The sequence below is a fragment of the Moschus berezovskii genome, chromosome 17 (assembly GCF_049115385.1).
Source record: "Moschus berezovskii isolate FMDL1 chromosome 17, NW_MosBer_1.0, whole genome shotgun sequence".
Classification (NCBI taxonomy): Eukaryota; Metazoa; Chordata; class Mammalia; order Artiodactyla; family Moschidae; genus Moschus; species Moschus berezovskii.
Window position 1 is genome coordinate 3336731 of NC_142476.1, and position 17420 is coordinate 3354150.

The 17420-nt window shown below is 47.0% G+C and overlaps 1 protein-coding gene across 1 annotated transcript; it reads right to left on the reverse strand.

The window, feature by feature from the left end:
- Positions 1-479: 479 nt before the first annotated feature.
- Positions 480-7332, reverse strand: MYOG (myogenin). Its single transcript, XM_055420126.2, has 3 exons — positions 6787-7332; positions 5919-6000; positions 480-5328 (listed from the first exon to the last, which is right to left on the reverse strand). The coding sequence occupies exons 1-3, from the start codon at positions 7330-7332 to the stop codon at positions 5207-5209; spliced, it is 750 nt and encodes a 249-aa protein (XP_055276101.2). The 3' UTR covers positions 480-5206.
- Between the last annotated feature and the right edge of the window lie 10088 nt (positions 7333-17420).

The following is a 17420-nucleotide window of genomic DNA, read 5'->3' on the forward strand; positions in this document are numbered from 1 at the left end:
TTCACACTGATGCCAGTTACTTATCCTAAACACCCTTCAGTCATATCACTCTGCTGTTCACTTATGTGCCAACTCCCTAGCACCTCTAGATCTGAGATCCAAGTCCTTGGGGCAGGACAAGAAGCTATCGTGACTTTTTCCCATACCCTCTTTTCCTCTCAACCGTCTTGAGTCAGCCTAACTCAGAAATGTGTCTATCCAGCCCCGTCACCAGAAGGCAGCACAAATACGTTTCTTGCCTTTGCAGCTGTGAGCTTTCCAGACCCACTTCAAATGTCACCCGGGAGGCACTGGCTGCCGCTCCTCAGCAGAACTGGGTAACCAGCAACCCTTCCTGCCGTTGGCACTCTGAGCGCACCGCCATGCTGCCCAGGCATTGTCCTCTCTAGTCGCTCCCACAGGGCTGTGAGGAAGCGCCTTTCAGTGAATCCTGTTGATCTCTTGTGTCCCTAGATGAGTAAACTTGGGTGAATAAATGAGCCAACATCATCTCAGAGGGTTTTTATAAGGGTTATTATTAAATCTAAAAATTGAGAACTTCTGTGCCAGACACTGTTCTAAGCATGATAAATTTATTAGTTCATTAAATTTTCACAGCCCTGTGATGTATCATCATCACCATTTTATAGAACAGAAAATTGTAAAGCTGAGACCATGTAACTGGTATGATGTAACTATGTAGAAGTTTGTTAAAACTTCTGACCCACTACCAGTATACTCGCTTCTTTTAAGTGAACTGAAGCCCCTACCTTGAGGCTAAGCCTCCCCCAGCTCCCTTTCTCAAACTTATACATCTGTACCACTCCTACGGTACTTGGTTCCTGTGATCTTCATGGAGCCTTCTTTCTTCTGTTCACTTGAATGGTGCAGTCCCTGATGGCAGCATAATACAGCCTTGTATCTTCAAGGGGAACCATTCCATCAGTGATATGGGATGGCAGAGTCCATGGGCACAGATGGCAGGATGAGAGCAAGACAAAGCAACCTTTGATTCAGGGTGGCCAAACAGGCAAGGGAAGTTGCTGGCCTAGTGCCTGCAAGCCTCTGGGGTTCCCCTACTACCCTCTCACTGATGAAAGGTAGAGTTGACCAGCTTTGGTGACCAGCTGGCTAAAGGAGTGAGATCTGAAGGATTTCAGGAAAACTACTGTTTCCCAACATTGCCATCCACTGGGGTGGGAGATGTAGATGAAACAGGCTTATGTGGAAATGTGAACTTGATATTGGACATGCTGCGTTTGAGATGAGACCCCGACATCGTGTTTCTATCAGCATTTGTGAAAAAGAAGACTCTAGGTTTCTTCCCTTGAACACTTTTCTTTGCTCCTCTTAGGAATGTACCCAGGATAGTGAGAGGCAGAGAATCTGGATTTGGTGGCTGCCTGTGGCTGAGGGGTGAGGCACAGCCATAATCACTGTGGCGTTTGGGATTCCTATCTAGGTCTAGGTGGTACGACCCTAGCCATGACCCTAGCCCAACCCCTTCAGTTCTTCCTGAGCTTAGCTCACCTCAGCCCTAGCCTAGAGCCCAGAAGCCAGGAATTCAGACAAGTCCAGGGGACGTGACATGTTAGGTCTTATCCATGAAATAATAAAACTGAACTGAGCGGGCTTCTCTTCTCTCACCCTCCATTGTACCTCTTTTACCTTCCTCTCCAGCTGGTTCGACCACCTGCAGCACTTTAAAAGGTTTTTCACTGCCAGCTAGGTTACTCTAAGAAGTTAGATACCCAAAGATGTTTATTAAAGTGCAGCAAATAGTATTCTAAATGTTCCTCAATTCACACCAATTATCTAAACACTCCAAGAAGTTCCTCTCTACACACTGACAATTGGTATATCGACTTCAAATAATTCTTATCTTTTTATTCTAGCAGATTCCCTAAAGTTCATTATTAGGCAGCATTTGATTAAGCCTGTTTGGTTTATTGCAGGTGCTTCCACTGGAGACCAAATTAAAGCTAATTTCCCTAAAGAACTATCACTCATTACTCATTAATTGGAGTTTTATCTGTAATTCAATGTGAAAGTTAAGTGTTTGTTAACTTATGAAAGTCTCTGTGCTTTGATGACAAGTGTTTATCCTGTGAAAATAATAAGTGAGTCTAGGCTCCAGTTTGATAAAACTTTGCCATTCACACATGTGAAATTTCACCAAATTGTTTCTTCCAGGTGGGAGGCTTAAAGACTTAAAGACTGAGAAAGAAATAAGTATACAATGACAATAGTTGACAATCAACCCTAATAGCCATTGCTGAGAACTGTTCACTTTTAAGATTATGAATATCAACCTCAAATTCCAATTGAAATGAAAATTGAGAAGAAATAAACTTACTTATCCAGCAACCCAAAAGCCTATCAGTTCCTTAGTAGAGATGAGTGAATTTCTGTTGGTCAGACCATGACCACTTACTGGGCAACTGAAGGCGGTGGGACTGAATCCCCCTAGGAGCTTGGAAGGTGCCAGAGCCAGAGGAAATGAATCTGAGGGGATAAGATACCCCTTGAATGGGTAGTTCGATATTTGCAGTGGATAATAAGGGAATTAATATAGATTCAATACCTACACGTGTAACCCTCCTCATCTCCAAGGGCAGTGAGCCACGGAGAGCTAAGAGTTGTGGCAGTGACCTAAGTATTCCTCTCCAGTCTTTCCAAGGAGGTAAGACTGTACAACTGAAGAAAAATGCACAACCTAACAATTGAAACCTATGTTTTACTTGGGGGAACTTACTGAGGACTATAGCCCAGGGGACAGCCTCTCAAATAGCTCTGAGGAACTGTTCTGCCAGGACATATAGGAGTTTTTGCTAAAAATAAAAATGTAGTCAAATGTCAAAGATTACTGATAATCACAAAAAACAGGCATATCAAATTAATGATTTTAGTGCCTTTTATAGATGGTAATATGCAAGAGTCCGGGCTTATTGGCATTACTCTTTACACAAGCATCTTACCAGTCCAGGGCCAGTATCTGAACCACATAGTGCTTTCTGCTCTTTCCTCCATCCTAGAAGTGTGTGCACCTTGCCACTACAGTATCTGATGACTCGATGGTGGGCAACAAAAAAAATTTGTTTACTGGAATGACAAACATGCCAGTAAATGGAACAACACCCCCTGTCCACAGCGTAAACACAGTGACATAAACCCCAAAAGAAAATCTCACAAGTGGGGAAAGATTAGGCCAGTTATGCTTCCCAGTAGACCCAGCCCCGCCTGGTGGTCTGGGATGAGCGAGCCCTGGGAGAGACCCCCCTCTGTGCTCTCACCTGGGCTCTGTGAGCCTGCTCTGAGACTGGCTCCTCCTGTTGCTTACGCAAAGTCTCTGAAGACACCTCTAGGAGCAGTGTGTTGTCTTCCCTCTCCAGGAACAAGTCAGGAAGATAGATAGGTGTGCTAGAGATGGCACAGCTGAGCCCAGAGCTACTGCAGAAGGGGCATCGGGGCCTGGGCCTGGTTGATAGGACTGGGTTAAGTCTGTTGTGAAGGGCCCGGAAGAATTGAGGCTGGAATGTACCGCACTCTGAATCCCCTGACTTCTGTAATGATTCTGAAACTTATAATTTGCAATAAATCAGACACAGCCTGAAGCAGTTGGAATTAATAAAGTTTCTAGTCTAAATGGACTAAATTCTAGCTAATTTCTAGCTCCTGATGCTTTCTCAGTTAACGTTATGTGATCTCTATCCAAATCCTTCATCTCAATTCTCCACCCACCTTCTTCCCCTCAGGAAGCCAGTCTTTGGAAAATGGCATCCCATATGAAGAGAGTCCTAGCTTCATTTCCTTTGATTATTCTTTATAAATCCCTTGCCCCCCACCTCCAACAAAATTGGCTTCATCCTCTGAGCTGTAGACAGGGGCCAGAATCTCCTGCAGCCTGGAGTATCAGAAGAGTATAGTGAGGGGGCATGCTATTTGGCCTGGAAGAAAGGGATAGTGTCTGACCCCAATCACCGTGATTTGATCACCTCCCACTTCCTCACAGGACTCCTGCTAATGTTGCACCAGAGGAGAGGCAGGAATTAGAGAGGGGAAACCCACAGATTCCAGCTCTACACCCTTGTCTGCTGGCTGTATTCTGAGTGCTAGGAAAATGAGCATGCTCAGTTAATTGCAAGGGAATGAACCTATTGGGATGGAGTGCATGAGACTGCGAATAGCACCTATGAACTAGAGTACAACAGAATGCTGAATGAAATTTCTCGCTTGTCCCCCAAGGATTTCCATAGAATCTTGTCTTTGTCCAGCCAATGAATCATACATGACTTCCTCTGTAATGGTGAAAAAGCAGGAGTTCAGACACCTCGTGACCACCAGCAGTGTGGTGCCTCATGCTTTGGGAGCCCATCTGCTTCACAAGCCCTGGCCCTGCAACATTTCTGGACTATTGAGGTGGAAGAGGCTACAGCATGTCATCTCCTCCCTCTATATCACAGACAATCTTCTAGCACCCAGTCTTTATTTATTTTTTAAAAAAAGAAATCCAAATAAGTTAGCAAAAAAAAATATACAAAACAATGGCAAAACCACACAATGCTTAGTTAACAAAATTAATCACCCCAGGAGCCCCTGCCCCCCGCCCCGCACCTATCCCTGGCAACTTCAGCACAGAGACCTTGGTCAGATGGCAGCTTTACAAACAACACACAAAACAAAACAAAACATAAAACCACTGGAAGGTTCCCAGGATTCACTGTAAAAGCTTGGCCCCCCCAGTGACTTGGGAACTGAATTATTCCTCTCCCTTCTTTCAACTCAGGGCAGGCCCAGCCCAGCCACTGCATAGGAAGAGATGAACAGGAGATGTGCAGTTTGTCCAGGTCAGGACACTGTCTTCGTATCTCAAGCTATCTTTTCAGGGAGTGGATTTGGAGGCTGCATAACGATCAAAGGGCAGCTCCTGAGTTGCCCCCTGACCAGAGGGCTTACACAAGGGGGCACTCTGGTCCCTTGCTTTATCTCCCTGGAAACAGAACTGCCCTCTTGCTGTAAGGAGTCAGCTAAGTGAGAGCATTCTTTCCCTCTCTGGGTGGCAGGTTAACCTTAAGTGGATGAGGAGGGGGTAGTCTGGCATTTGTCAGCCCCAGAGCTGGCTTTATGGCATCAGGACAGCCTGGCTTAGAAGCACCCCGCTGTGGAAGTGGTGGCATCTGTGGCCAGCTTGGGGGGCTCTCATGGATGCCCATCCTGGCAGACAATCTCAGTTTGGTATGGTTTCATCTGGGAAGGCCACAGCGACATCCTCCACTGTGATACTGTCCACGATGGAGGTGAGGGAGTGCAGATTGTGGGCGTCCGTAGGGTCCGCTGGGAGCAGATGATCTATAAGGAGAAGGTAGGAAGATGTTACCTGGTTGATGAAAGGATCGTATGACCAGAGTCAGGGTCTGAACTCTTTGGAGTAGCACAGGTTTTCCAGGACAGATGGGTGAGAAAAGCTTGGGGTTCTGCTCCACAGCCCATGCCTTTCCTAATGCACACATGTCTGTATGTGTGTTTGAACACCAGTGTGTCCTCTGAAATCTCCGATGTAGTTAGAATTTCGAAGCAGCTATTCTGAGGTAGAGCCAGAATAGTGTATCCTGAGAGACTGGAACTGTCCTTTGCTGGCCCAGTTTTGCAGCGTTGACTCAGCAATTCCCAGAGCAGGGACACTGTCCTCTCTGTGGGGAAGGTCAGCCACCAGGCACCAGCTGGGCTGTTTCAGGAGGCCTAGACAACTCCTTAGCGAGTCAAAGCTTCAGAGAGGCACAGGGCCTTCTAACCCACCATCTGGGGCCCTGGTTTCAAAAAGCCCCTAGAGAGGCCAAGGGAAAAGCACTGGAGCAGGGACTAAGGGAAGAGGGAAGAACTGGGCCTAGAGACAGACTGCGTGATTTGAGTCAAAGTAAACAGGTCCTGGTCTCACTTACCCCCTGGGTTGGGGCCAAACTCCAGTGCGCTGCCCCACTGTGGACTGCAGGAGGCGCTATGGGAGCTGCATTCACTGGGCACCTGCAAGACAGCATGGAGGCCCAGGCTTAGGGCACCACCATTCTCGGTAGCGTCTCTTTTGTCTAGTCCCAGTGGACAGAAGTGCCTGTGGTGTGGCTGGACGGTAGGTCGCAAGCTGCAGCCCTCCAGCCTAGCCCACCCCCTATCTCAGAATCTTCAAAATTAGCTCTTTTAATCTGGCCACAGAACCCCTGCTTCAAGGCCTTTCCCAGCACCCATCCTGGGGTGGGTGGTGATTCTGCCCCTATAGGGCACCCAGACTAAGGAGGGCTCTGTGGTTTCCTGACCCTGGGATAGGGGTGAAGGAGGCAGAGTGTCGGGCCCAACCAGGCCCACTTCTGTGCAGGCCTGTTGGGGTTCCATGAGGGAGGCTGAGTGGGTTTCCTCTCTGCTCGCCATACTCAGGGTGGGCTTGGCTAAGGGGCGAAGCAGTTTTCTCAGGTATGGTTGACCTTGCCTTTGAGGCCCTAGCACCAGACACTGGGGTTAACCCTCCTCCTCATCCAGCTGACTCTGGTCTTTCTGGACCCCTCCTTCAGGCCTGTGCCACCCCCCTCCACATGCCTCTCCTCCCTGTTGCCTTTGTCTTGTCTGGAAAGGACACGGGGACACAGGAGGTCAGCTGGGCAGTCCAGCTCTAACAAAGGAAAGGCATCCTGCAGCCTCCTAAGACCCTGCCTGGCTCCTGCTCCAGCCATCTGACTGAGCCCATGATGGGGTCCCCTGAGGCTATCCAGATGCCTCCTGTGCCCCCTCCCTGGGCAGGTGGGTGGGGTGGCCACTTACCCCTGGCTGGGGTCCGCCCCCACCTCGGTAGCGGAGATCACGCTCCTCCTGGTTGAGGGAGCTGAGCAGGGCCTGCAGACGCTCTATGTACTGGATGGCGCTGCGCAGGATCTCCACTTTGGGCAGCCGCTGGTTGGGGTTGAGCAGGGTGCTCCTCTTGAGGGCCTCGAAGGCTTCATTCACCTTCTTGAGTCTGCGCTTCTCTCTCAGAGTGGCGGCGCGCCGCCGGTCCACAGACACTGACTTCCTCTTACACACCTTACACGCCCACGGCAAGCACTGGCCCGGGCAGTGCTCCGCAGGCCCCAGCCCCTTGTCTTCAAGGGGCACGCGAGCCTCAGGGCTCAGGCTGAGCTCAGCCCGCTCATAGCCTGGCGGCTCAAAGCCCTGGAGGTGGACAGGCAGGTAGTTCTCCCCGTCATAGAAGTGAGGTTCCTGATAGAAGTAGGGAGAGGTCTCATACAGCTCCATGGGGTCAGAGGAGACTTGTTCCTGCCACCAGCCCCCAAGCTCCTGTGGCCCCTCACGCCAACTGCTGGGTGCCATTTAAACCCTCCCCGCTGGCATGGAACCAGAGATAAATATAGCCAACGCCACAGAAACCTGAGCTCCCCTCTAAGCTGTTGCTGCACATCAAGACGTTTACAGTGGATTAGACGTGATTCCCCTTCCCTCTCCCCCTGCTCACACCACCCCGGCCCCTGCCCCAGCCAGCCTACCCCTAGCTGGCTCCCGTGCACTGGGAGGGAGGCCACAGGGTGTAATCTGACTAGTTTTCATTTCTCGACAGCCCCCGTGGGGGCCGGGGAGCTGGGGGAGGACACACATTCTCCCCTCATCTGCTCCTTTCAATTACTCCTAGCTGGGCGGCCTGCCTGCTGCTAGCCTCAAAGAAGAGGGTTGGGGTGGGGGAAGGACAAGGAAGGAGTAGGTTTAGGCTGGAAGGGGCCGTAGGAAGTCAGTCTATTCATCTCCCTGCTTCCTCATAGCTCCTTACCCAGATTGTATCGGTGAGATGAAACTCTTCAAAAGATTCCCTTTCCAGAGGGTGACAGCACTTCAGTTTGCGGACATATATTGATACTCGGTGTCCAGGGTAAGAAGGATTGGCAGATGGATTCAACTTTTAAATTTTCAAAGCAGTTTTGACATCATATATTTCTTAGATCTCATGTGATTGTGGATAAACTGAGGCAAAGGGAATTTTTTGGTCTTGTTTTCTCCTTTTTGGTAGGAGTCAGTGGAAGGTTTCTCTTTAATACAGCTGATTAGGGTCAGAACAGAGATTAGAATTTGCAGTGCACACATCACCATCTTCCCCACAGTGGCAAGGTCAAGATCTGCTAAGCCCTCTGTCTCCTCCCTTTCTGACTCTGAATCATTTATCTGTCTTCCCATGTCACCTTTTCAACTTGTTTCCTACCCTGTTTAGACATCAGGATTTTCCTGGCTTCTTAATGTGGGTGAGGAGGGAAGGAGAGAAAGCAGAGACCTTCAAACACAGTTTAAATATACCCTCTCCTTGACCACTTGGCTGAGTTGCTCTGGTCTTCCCATCTGAGCCATCAGCTTTATATATACCGTGCAGATCTCAAATGTCAGGTGGAGGAGGGACTGCTTAATTTTTGGGCTTCTCAGCCTGTGATCACCTCTCAGCTGATGCTTTGGGGTCTCAGGGAACAATGATCCCAATACAGTAGGCAGGCCTCAGAGATCAGCAGCGAACAAGGCTCAGTCTTAGGACTGAAGAATCACAGAGATGCCCAAGGCAGTGTCTCTACCCTTGAGGACCTTCCCATCTAGTAGACCCTGCTGGCCACCTAGTTCTGCTCAACCCCTGATGCCTTAATCCCCTTCCCAGGTAGCCACTGTCTAACATCTGCTGACTTCCTAAGGCGGCCCATTCCACTGATGAGCAGGAAGCCCTTCTGGGCTTTAAACTGCAGCCCACACCCTGAATCTTCTATGCTTTGATCCCAGTTTCTTTGTCCTCTAGGACACTCAGGACTAAGCCTCATCTCTTCTCAAATGACAGATGAGACTGATGTTACAAGTTCTAGCTGGTGACAAGGATAATAAGAGGAAGAAGAACTGTGCTGGAGTCTTGGGGAAGACTTCACAGGGGAGGTGAGATCTGAATGGAGCTTGAAAAATGCAGCATCCCATCCTCTCTTTGTCTATGGTGAGGAGCAGAAAAATACTGTTATCCCAAAAATGTGTCCTTTGGGATAAGGAACAGAGATGAGGAGGGTACATAGCTAGACATTTTTTTTTTTTTTTTTAACCCAAACATGTTGAGGGGAAGCAACAAGGCCTTAATTTGGTTTTTGGTTTTACTAGTGCGATAAAAAGTGGCAGTATAGGGGCTATGGATTGTAAACTTTGCTTTGATCCTGACCAGATAGGCTGATAGCTGTGGAGTTCCTGATAACTCAGTTGGTAAAGAATCCACTTGCAATGCAGGAGGCTCTGGTTTGATTGCTGGGCCTAGAAGATCTGCTGGAGAAGAAAGAATCTACCCTCTCCAGTGTTCTTGGACTTTCCTCATGGCTCAGCTGGTAAAGAATCCGCCTTCAGTGTGGAAGACCTGGGTTCGATCCCTGGATTGGGAAGATTCCCTGAAGAAGGGACTGGCTACCCACTCCTGTATTTTGGCCTGAAGAATCCATGGACTCTATAGTCCACGGGGTCACATAGAGTCAGACATGACTGAGCGACTTTCACTTTCAGATAGGCTGAAGAAGAATCTATTAATATTTCTAATACTCCACCAAGAAAAGAAAAAAGAAAACCCTTGCTTCAGCTTACACTCAACTTCTGAGTGCTGAGAAAAAGAGTGATGTTGAAGTTACTAATCAGTTCAGTTCAGTTCAGTTGCTCAGTCATGTCTGACTCTTTGCGACCCCATGAATCATAGCACACCAGGCCTCCCTGTCCATCACCAACACCCGGAGTTCACTCAAACTCATGTCCATCAAGTCGGTGATGCCACCCAGCCATCTCATTCTCTGTCGTCCCCTTCTCCTGCCCCCAATCCCTCCTAGCATCAGAGTCTTTTCCGGTGAGTCAACTCTTCACATGAAGTTACTATCAGTTCAGTTCAGTTCAGTTCAGTCGCTCAGTCGTGTCCGACTCTCCGCGACCCCATGAATCACAGCACGCCAGGCCTCCCTGTCCATCACCAACTCCCGGAGTACACTCAAACTCATGTCCACAGAGTCGGTGATGCCATCCAGCCATCTCATTCTCCGTCGTCCCCTTCTCCTCCCGCCCCCAACCTTTCCCAGCATCAGAGTCTTTTCCAGTGAGTCAACTCGTCTCATGAGGTGGCCAAAGTATTGGAGTTTCAGCTTTAGCATCAGTCCCTCCAATGAACATCCAGGATTGATCTCCTTTAGAATGGACTGGTTGGATCTCCTTGCAGTATAAGGGACTCTCAAGAGTCTTCTCCAACACCACAGTTCTAAAGCATCGATTCTTCGGCGATCAGCTTTCTTCACAGTCCAACTCTCACATCCATACATGACCACGGGAAAAACCATTGCCTTGACTAGACGGACCTTGGTCGGCAAAGTAATGTCTCTGCTTTTTAATATACTATCAAGGTTGGTGGAAGTTACTATAGAAACCCAGAAATTGCACTGTTTTGTCCTTTTGGGATCCGGCCTGCCACACTCTTAAACAATGTGACCTCATCCTCTAAAAATAGAAGCAGGAGAATTGACTTGTTCTGTGATTATTTCTAGGATCTTAATAAACTGGTTCCAACTGAGAAAAGGAGTACATCAAGGCTGTATATTGTCACCATACTTATTTAACTTATATTCAGAGTACATCATGGAAATGCAGGGCTGGATGAAGCATAAGCTGGAATCAAGATTGCCGGGAGAAATATCAATAACCTCAGATATACTGTTGACACCACCCTTATGGCAGAAAGTGAAGAAGGACTAAAGAGCCTCTTAATGAAAGTTAAACAGGAGAGTGAAAAATTTGGCTTAAAGCTCAACATTCAGAAAACTAAGATCATGGCATCTGGTCCCATCACTTCATGGCAAATAGATGGGGAAACAGTGGAAACAGTGGCAGACTTTATTTTGGGGGGCTGCAAAATCACTGCAGATGGTGACTGCAGCCATGAAATTAAAAGACGCTTGCTCCTTGGAAGAAAAACTATGACCAACTTAGGCACCATATTAAAAAGCAGAGACATTACTTTACCAACAAAGGTCCATCTAGTCAAGGCTATGGTTTTTCCAGTAGTCATGTACAGATGTGAGAGTTGGACTGTGAAGAAAGCTGAGCACCGAAGATTTGATGTTTTTGAACTGTGGTGCTGGAGAAGACTCTTGAGAGTCCCTTGTGCTGCAATGAGATCCAACCAGTCCATCCTAAAGGAGATCAGTCTTGAGTTTTCATTGGAAGGACTGATGTTGAAACTGAAACTCCAATACTTTGTCCACCTGATGCAAAGAGCTGACTCAGTGGAAAAGATGATACTGGGGAAGATTGAGGGCAGGAGGAGAAGGGGACGACAGAGGATGAGATGGTTGGATGGCATCACCAACTCAATTGACATGAGTCTGGGTAAACTCCGGGAGTTGGTGATGGACAGGGAGGCCTGGCGTGCTGCGGTTCATGGGGTCGCAAAGAGTCGGACACGACTGAGCGATGAACTGAAATGTCTAGTTGGTGAGTGTGGATACTGTGCGAATGTTAAATTACAGTGCAAGAGAGAGAGATGTTTTAATTCAGCAGTAAACATGGGGCCATCACCTATTGCAAATGAGTGGGTTCATCAAATGAAAGTTTCAGTTTATAGAAAATCAAAGCTACCAAAGGCTGGAGTCTCTGTGGAAGGGGAGGAGATCCCTGGATTGGATCTTGGAGAAAAGGTAGGATTTGGATGAGGAGAAGAGGGCAGTGGGGGTCATTGGGTAGATGAGCTTGTATGGAGCTCAGGGTTCAGGTAAGTGGATGACTGGACAAGCCTGCAAAGATCAGAGGAGACCCACCTGGCAGCAGGGAGGGACTTGAGGCAAGGAGACCACACAGAAGATCATGACAATGACAGTGCAAAGTGCTGAAGACCTGCAGAAGCCACTCAGAGACAAGAGGGTGGGTTCAACTGGGAGAGGATGCAAGTTTCAGCTGGTAAAGGGATGGTACATATGCATGTACCATTGCACATGTAGGGGAATTGTTGCTGGATTAATGAAAGGGCACCTGGCACATGGAAACACCCTTAAAATATTCATTCCCTTCCTTGTTTTGTCCCCTCCTCCACTCCTGGCCTCTCTCTCAGGCTATTTCTCTGGTTGTCTTTATTGTCTCCAAGGGACCAGAGCAACAGGAATGAGAGAGGGAAAACACGGCCCCACGCCATGTATGTATGTAGTTATTCATTCACTTTTTCATTCAAGGATTACATAATGTTTACCTTGTGCTGGGTGTCAGAGTCACAAATGTGAATAAGACGTGGTCTTTCTGCCATCTTCACTTCACCCATGGGAAGATAATTATACAAAGCCAGTGATAATAGAGTAAGCCAGAAACAGTGCTTAATATAATCCAGAGAAGGAACTTACTCATTTATTCCTTTCTCTGCTCAACTCAGTTTCCTGAGAGCCTACTCTCTATCATTCCCTGGGCAAGACTGGACATTGGCAAGAGTGGCAAATAAGGTCAGTTCCTGCCCTTAGTCTGGGTGTCAGTTTAGCCTTATGTCTGTGTATTATTTGCTTCTGACCAAATTTGAGGGCAGGACTGGGAGATGGGGGTGACCTTGTGCCTAGGTTTCAATGAATCCCTGTCTGTGGATGTATTTGTGTATGTCTGTCCGAGTAAGTGGCTTGTGGACCATGTTAAATCCCAGTTGTGAGGCACAGATCCTTCCAGGACTGAGAAATTAGGGCGGCCCAAGTGTCTCTGACCTCAGAACCCTAATGGGGAGCCTGGCCCGTCTCTCACCTTGTTCCTCTCTCAGAGCTGAACTGTGGAAAAGTTGCCCCTAGAGGCACCCCCTGCATATTCCCCTGCTCCATGCAAACCGCCCTCTGATGGATGGGAACACATTGGTGCCAAGCACAGAACAGCCTTTGTGCTCTGCCACCAGTGGTGATCCATCAGCTCTAACCTGACAGCAGGGCGTCAGGTCTTAATCCCTACCCCTGCTGGTGTGGGCACTCGGGGGGCGGGGGGCCCGCTCTGACTGTAACCTCCTCTAGCAGTCCTGCTTCCTCCAGAGAAAGCCCTTTTCCCTGTCCAAGGCTCCAGAGCCAGGCTGTTTGTGCCCCTACCCTGACTGTCTCAACTTGATTCTATTTGCATGCTGGGCTGATCTCATTTGCATGGTACTAGTTGAATTTCAAAATGCTTAGAGATCCCTTTCACCTGCTCCTGACTCTTTGTTTCTGCATCTGCTGCATACCCAGTCCCAGCTGTCTGATTCCCAGGATCTTCCAGTCCCTACTGACCTCGCAGCAGGGCTGACCTGGGCTGCTAGTTTGCTTGACTTACATCAAAGCAAGTTTCCTATCCCAGAGTCTCACATGCGTAGGTATAAAGGATCAAGGAGAAGGTTCTGGAAGGGTGGGAGCCTCTGGTTTCTCCAGACAGTCCCCACATTTTGTTTGCCTAGGCTAATTCTCTGGTATTATGAATGAGAACCAGGTGGGAGCTGGGTGGCAGAATGCACGTGCATTTCAATAGGACTTAGATGCAAGAACATGGCATGCAAATCAGCATTATTTTTAGGACTTTGTAGCAGGAGAGAAGAGATCACAGGATCATAGAATGTCCAAACTGTGAGGTAGTCTAAAAATCAGCTAGTGCACCTTCTTTTTATATATTGAGTGCACAGAGCACTAAGGTCAGAAGTGTGAAAGGTGTAGGCTCTTAGCCTGAGTTTAGGCCTCGGAGCTGAATGAAGGTGTCTCCTCTCCCTCTCTGAGGCTGACAGATGAAGAAGTGTGCTGTGAATACATGTTTTCCAGGTAAGCCTGAGGCCGTAGGTGGGAGGCAGCAAGGGAATTGGAGGTGCTCTAGGTTTCAAATAGAGTGCTTAGAGAGCTATTGGGAGAGGTAGTGATGGAGAAATGAATAGAAGACACAAGACAAGAGTGAGACAATTGGCTAGAGAGACCAGGGGGAATCCTGAAGTCTTGAGAAAGAAGGAGAGGTTTGGACGCAGATGGCAGTCATGGTGGAGAAATGAGGGCGAGGGGAGGGCTCCAGACCTCCGGAGACAGCACATTGTTCCACTGAGAACTGAGCATCAAATTACCACTGGGAAATCCGTCCCTGCCTGGAATCTGGAGCTCAGAGCCAGGCTCATTCATCAAGAATCTCTGGCGTTGGGGTGGGGAAGTGCAGGTCTGGAGGTGGTAGGGTCCTCAGGAAGTGAGGGTCATGGAGAGTTGATTGGTAGACACAAAGTGCAGAGCTACTTTTTAAAATAAGCAGAACAGAGCTTAGCAGGGCATGTGGCAGTGTAAACCTGAGGAACTTGGGGAAAATATAGCTGAGGATTTCTTATGAGTAGTTCATGCTTCTGTGAGGGCTTGAATTCAGCTCCCAGTTGAGACAGTTAAGGGAAAGAGGAAGAGGGAACCCTAGATACGGAGTCAGGGCATGTTACTGTCCGCATTTCTGAACGCTCCTGTTTGTAAATCAAGATACTGGATCGAATGATTCCAGTGGCCCTTTGAGAGGTGACATTCTTTTTCTAACACAGCATATGGGGCTGGAGGAAGTACTCCTGGGGTCGGGGTAGAAGGACTGTTTTGAGTGTTTGAATCAGATGCAGCTCTAAAGATCGATTCATCTTTAGGGTCAGAGCAGACAGGTTTCCTTGGCTAGTCTGTCCTTTTCCCGACTCCGCTCTGCTCCCATACTCAGTCTCACTGAAGGGCCACTGGGATGTTCTGTGGGCCCACTTCAGCCTACCTAGAACTTCCTAGCACGTGTGTGTCATGCTCATCTCTAACAGCACACCCCACCTGTCCCCCTTCTTTTCCAGATGCTCAATTCTGTCCTCCCTGTGGGCTGAGTCCTAGCACGCCACCCCACCCCCTCCTACACCCCAGACAGCTTCTATTTCTGCCTCTTTGACGAGTTGTGACATATTTGGGAGCAGCTGCTGCCTGGGTGGAAGTGCTTTTGCTTTTCTCCCAGCTCTATCTTCTCCTCCCCAATATCTCTTTCAGTAGCCACCACTTCCCAGAATTTGCTATAAGACCCTCCCTGCATTCTTCTCCCTGGAACTCAGGCTGCCAGCTTTTCCGAGGTTCCTGCATGCATGGCAAGGACTGTAGGCTGATATGGAGGGAGCTTTGTAGGCTAGGAAGTCAGGTGGCCAGATGTAGGGAACAGGGTCTCTTCTGCCAACTCCTAGGCTGTTGTGGTTTGAGGCAAATCTCTTCCTCCTTTGGGATTCACTTTTCTATCTTTAAAATGGGGAAGATGAGTAATGTCTTCCCCATCAGCCATAAGTAGTTGTGCCACCTATTAACTGTAGGTGACTGATGCCACCATTCAGTAGTTCCTCTCTACCTCTTATCCTTCCAAACCCACTTCGTCAAAAACCCCTCAGTCTCTGCTCCCCTCTGCATCTTAACAATTCCTAGCTTCACACAAAGCCAGAAATTATTTAAATTTCCACTAGTTATAGCAAGAGCCTCACAGAAGAGTCACACTTTAGCAGTAAAGAGTACTCTAAATCTGCTTTTTAAAAGTTTAAAAACAAGCCTCAGGCAAAGAGTCAAACTAACTTCCTGCCAGAACAAAGTCTAACACTCATCAAAGGAATATGATAAAATTCAACACTCAATTATATAAAATTCATGTCAGTTGTTCAATCAAAAGTTAGTAGGCAGCAGAGAAGCAGAAAAAATAAAAGTAACCTAAAATCAGGGGATATTTTTCTCCTATAATCAGAAAAATCAGTCAATTGGAATAGACAAAGAAATGATAGAGATGATATAATTAACAGACAAGACCACTAAAAGTGCTATTATAAATATGCTCAATATGCTTAAGGATTTCAAGAAAAACATGAACATAATGAAGAAAAAAATAGAAGATATAAAAAGAAATCAAAATTTCACTGGTAGAATTATGTATTAGTCTGCTTTGGCTGCCATAACAAGATACCATAGGTTGGATGGCTTAAACAACAGAATTTTAGCTAGAAGTCTAAAATCAGACTACCAGCATGATTGGATTCCAGTGAGAGCTCTCTTGCTGGCTTGCAGATTGCTGCCTTCATGCTGTGTGCTCACATGGCTTTTCCTTGAAAGAGAGATCAATCTCTCTTGTATTTCTTCCTATAAGGGGAAAAAAGGAGATCAGTCCTGCGTGTTCTTTGGAAGGACTGATGCTGAAGCTGAAACTCCAATACTTTGGCCACCTCATGCGAAGAGTTGACTCACTGGAAAAGACTCTGATGCTGGGAGGGACTGGGGGCAGGAGGAGAAGGGGACGACAGAGAATGAGATGGCTGGATGGCATCACCGACTTGATGGACATGAGTTTGAGTGAACTCCGGGTGTTGGTGATGGACAGGGAGGCCTGGCGTGCTGTGGTTCATGGGGTCGCAAAGAGTCAGACACAACTGAGCGACTGAACTGAACTGAACTGAACTGAAGGGGAATAATCCCATCAGACCAGGCCCCCACCCTTAATACCTAACCAACTCCACAACCCTATCTTCAAATACAGTTACATTGATTACATTGAGGGATTAGGGTTTCAACATATGAAGACGGGGATACATTCAGTTCATAACAGATTAGACATTGCAGAGAAAGATTTCCTTGAATCTGAATACAAAGTAATAGAAAAAATTTTTTAAATGAAGCAAAAAATATTTTAAAAAAGAGCTTCAATGACATGTGGACAGTATCAAGTGGATCAATATGCATGTAATTAAAGTTCAAGAAAGGGGAAGAAAAATATTAGAAGAAATAATGGCTAAATTTTTACAAGTTTGGTAGAAACTATGAACTCACAAATCTAAGTCACTTAATGAAGGTTAAACACAAAGAGAACCACATCAAGGAGCATCATAATCAAAATCCTGAAAATCAGTGATAGAAACATTTTAGAGCCGTCAGAGTAAAAGAGGCATACGGTGTATAGAGGAGTGAAGATTGTTAAAAGCTGCTAGGTATTATGAGGGATACTATGAAGGACAGAAGACGGTAGAACACCTTTAAAGTGCTGAAAGAAAAGAAAACCTATCAAACAAGAATTCTGTGCTCAAAAAAACATATCTTTTAAGAATTAAGTAAAATAAAGACTTTTTCCAAACAAAAATAAGCTGGCAAAATCTATCACCAGGACACATTTGCTATAATAAATGGTAAAGGAAGTTCTTCAGGCAGAATGAAAATGATACAAAATTGAAACTTGGATCTGCATAAAGGAATGAAGAGCATCAGAAGTGGTAAACGTGGGTAAATATAAAAAGACTCCTCACTGGAAAATTTCTTTAAAAGATAATCATCTATTTAAAACAAAACTAACAGCAGTGTAGTTTAGAGTTTATAACACAAAAATGAAATGTAAGACAACAATAGCACAGAGAATGGGAGGTGAGAAAAGAAGTATACTGTTGCAGGATTCTTACTTAC

Bases quoted from the DNA above. Each gene is read 5' to 3' on its own strand.
- MYOG (XM_055420126.2), bottom strand. From the start codon at position 7,332: ATGGCACCCAGCAGTTGGCGTGAGGGGCCACAGGAGCTTGGGGGCTGG. The intron at 6,001-6,786 runs GTAAGTGGCCAC...GCTGTCTTGCAG, and splicing joins GGGGCGGACCCCAGCCAGGG to GTGCCCAGTGAATGCAGCTC. The intron at 5,329-5,918 runs GTAAGTGAGACC...TTCTCCTTATAG, and splicing joins GTTTGGCCCCAACCCAGGGG to ATCATCTGCTCCCAGCGGAC.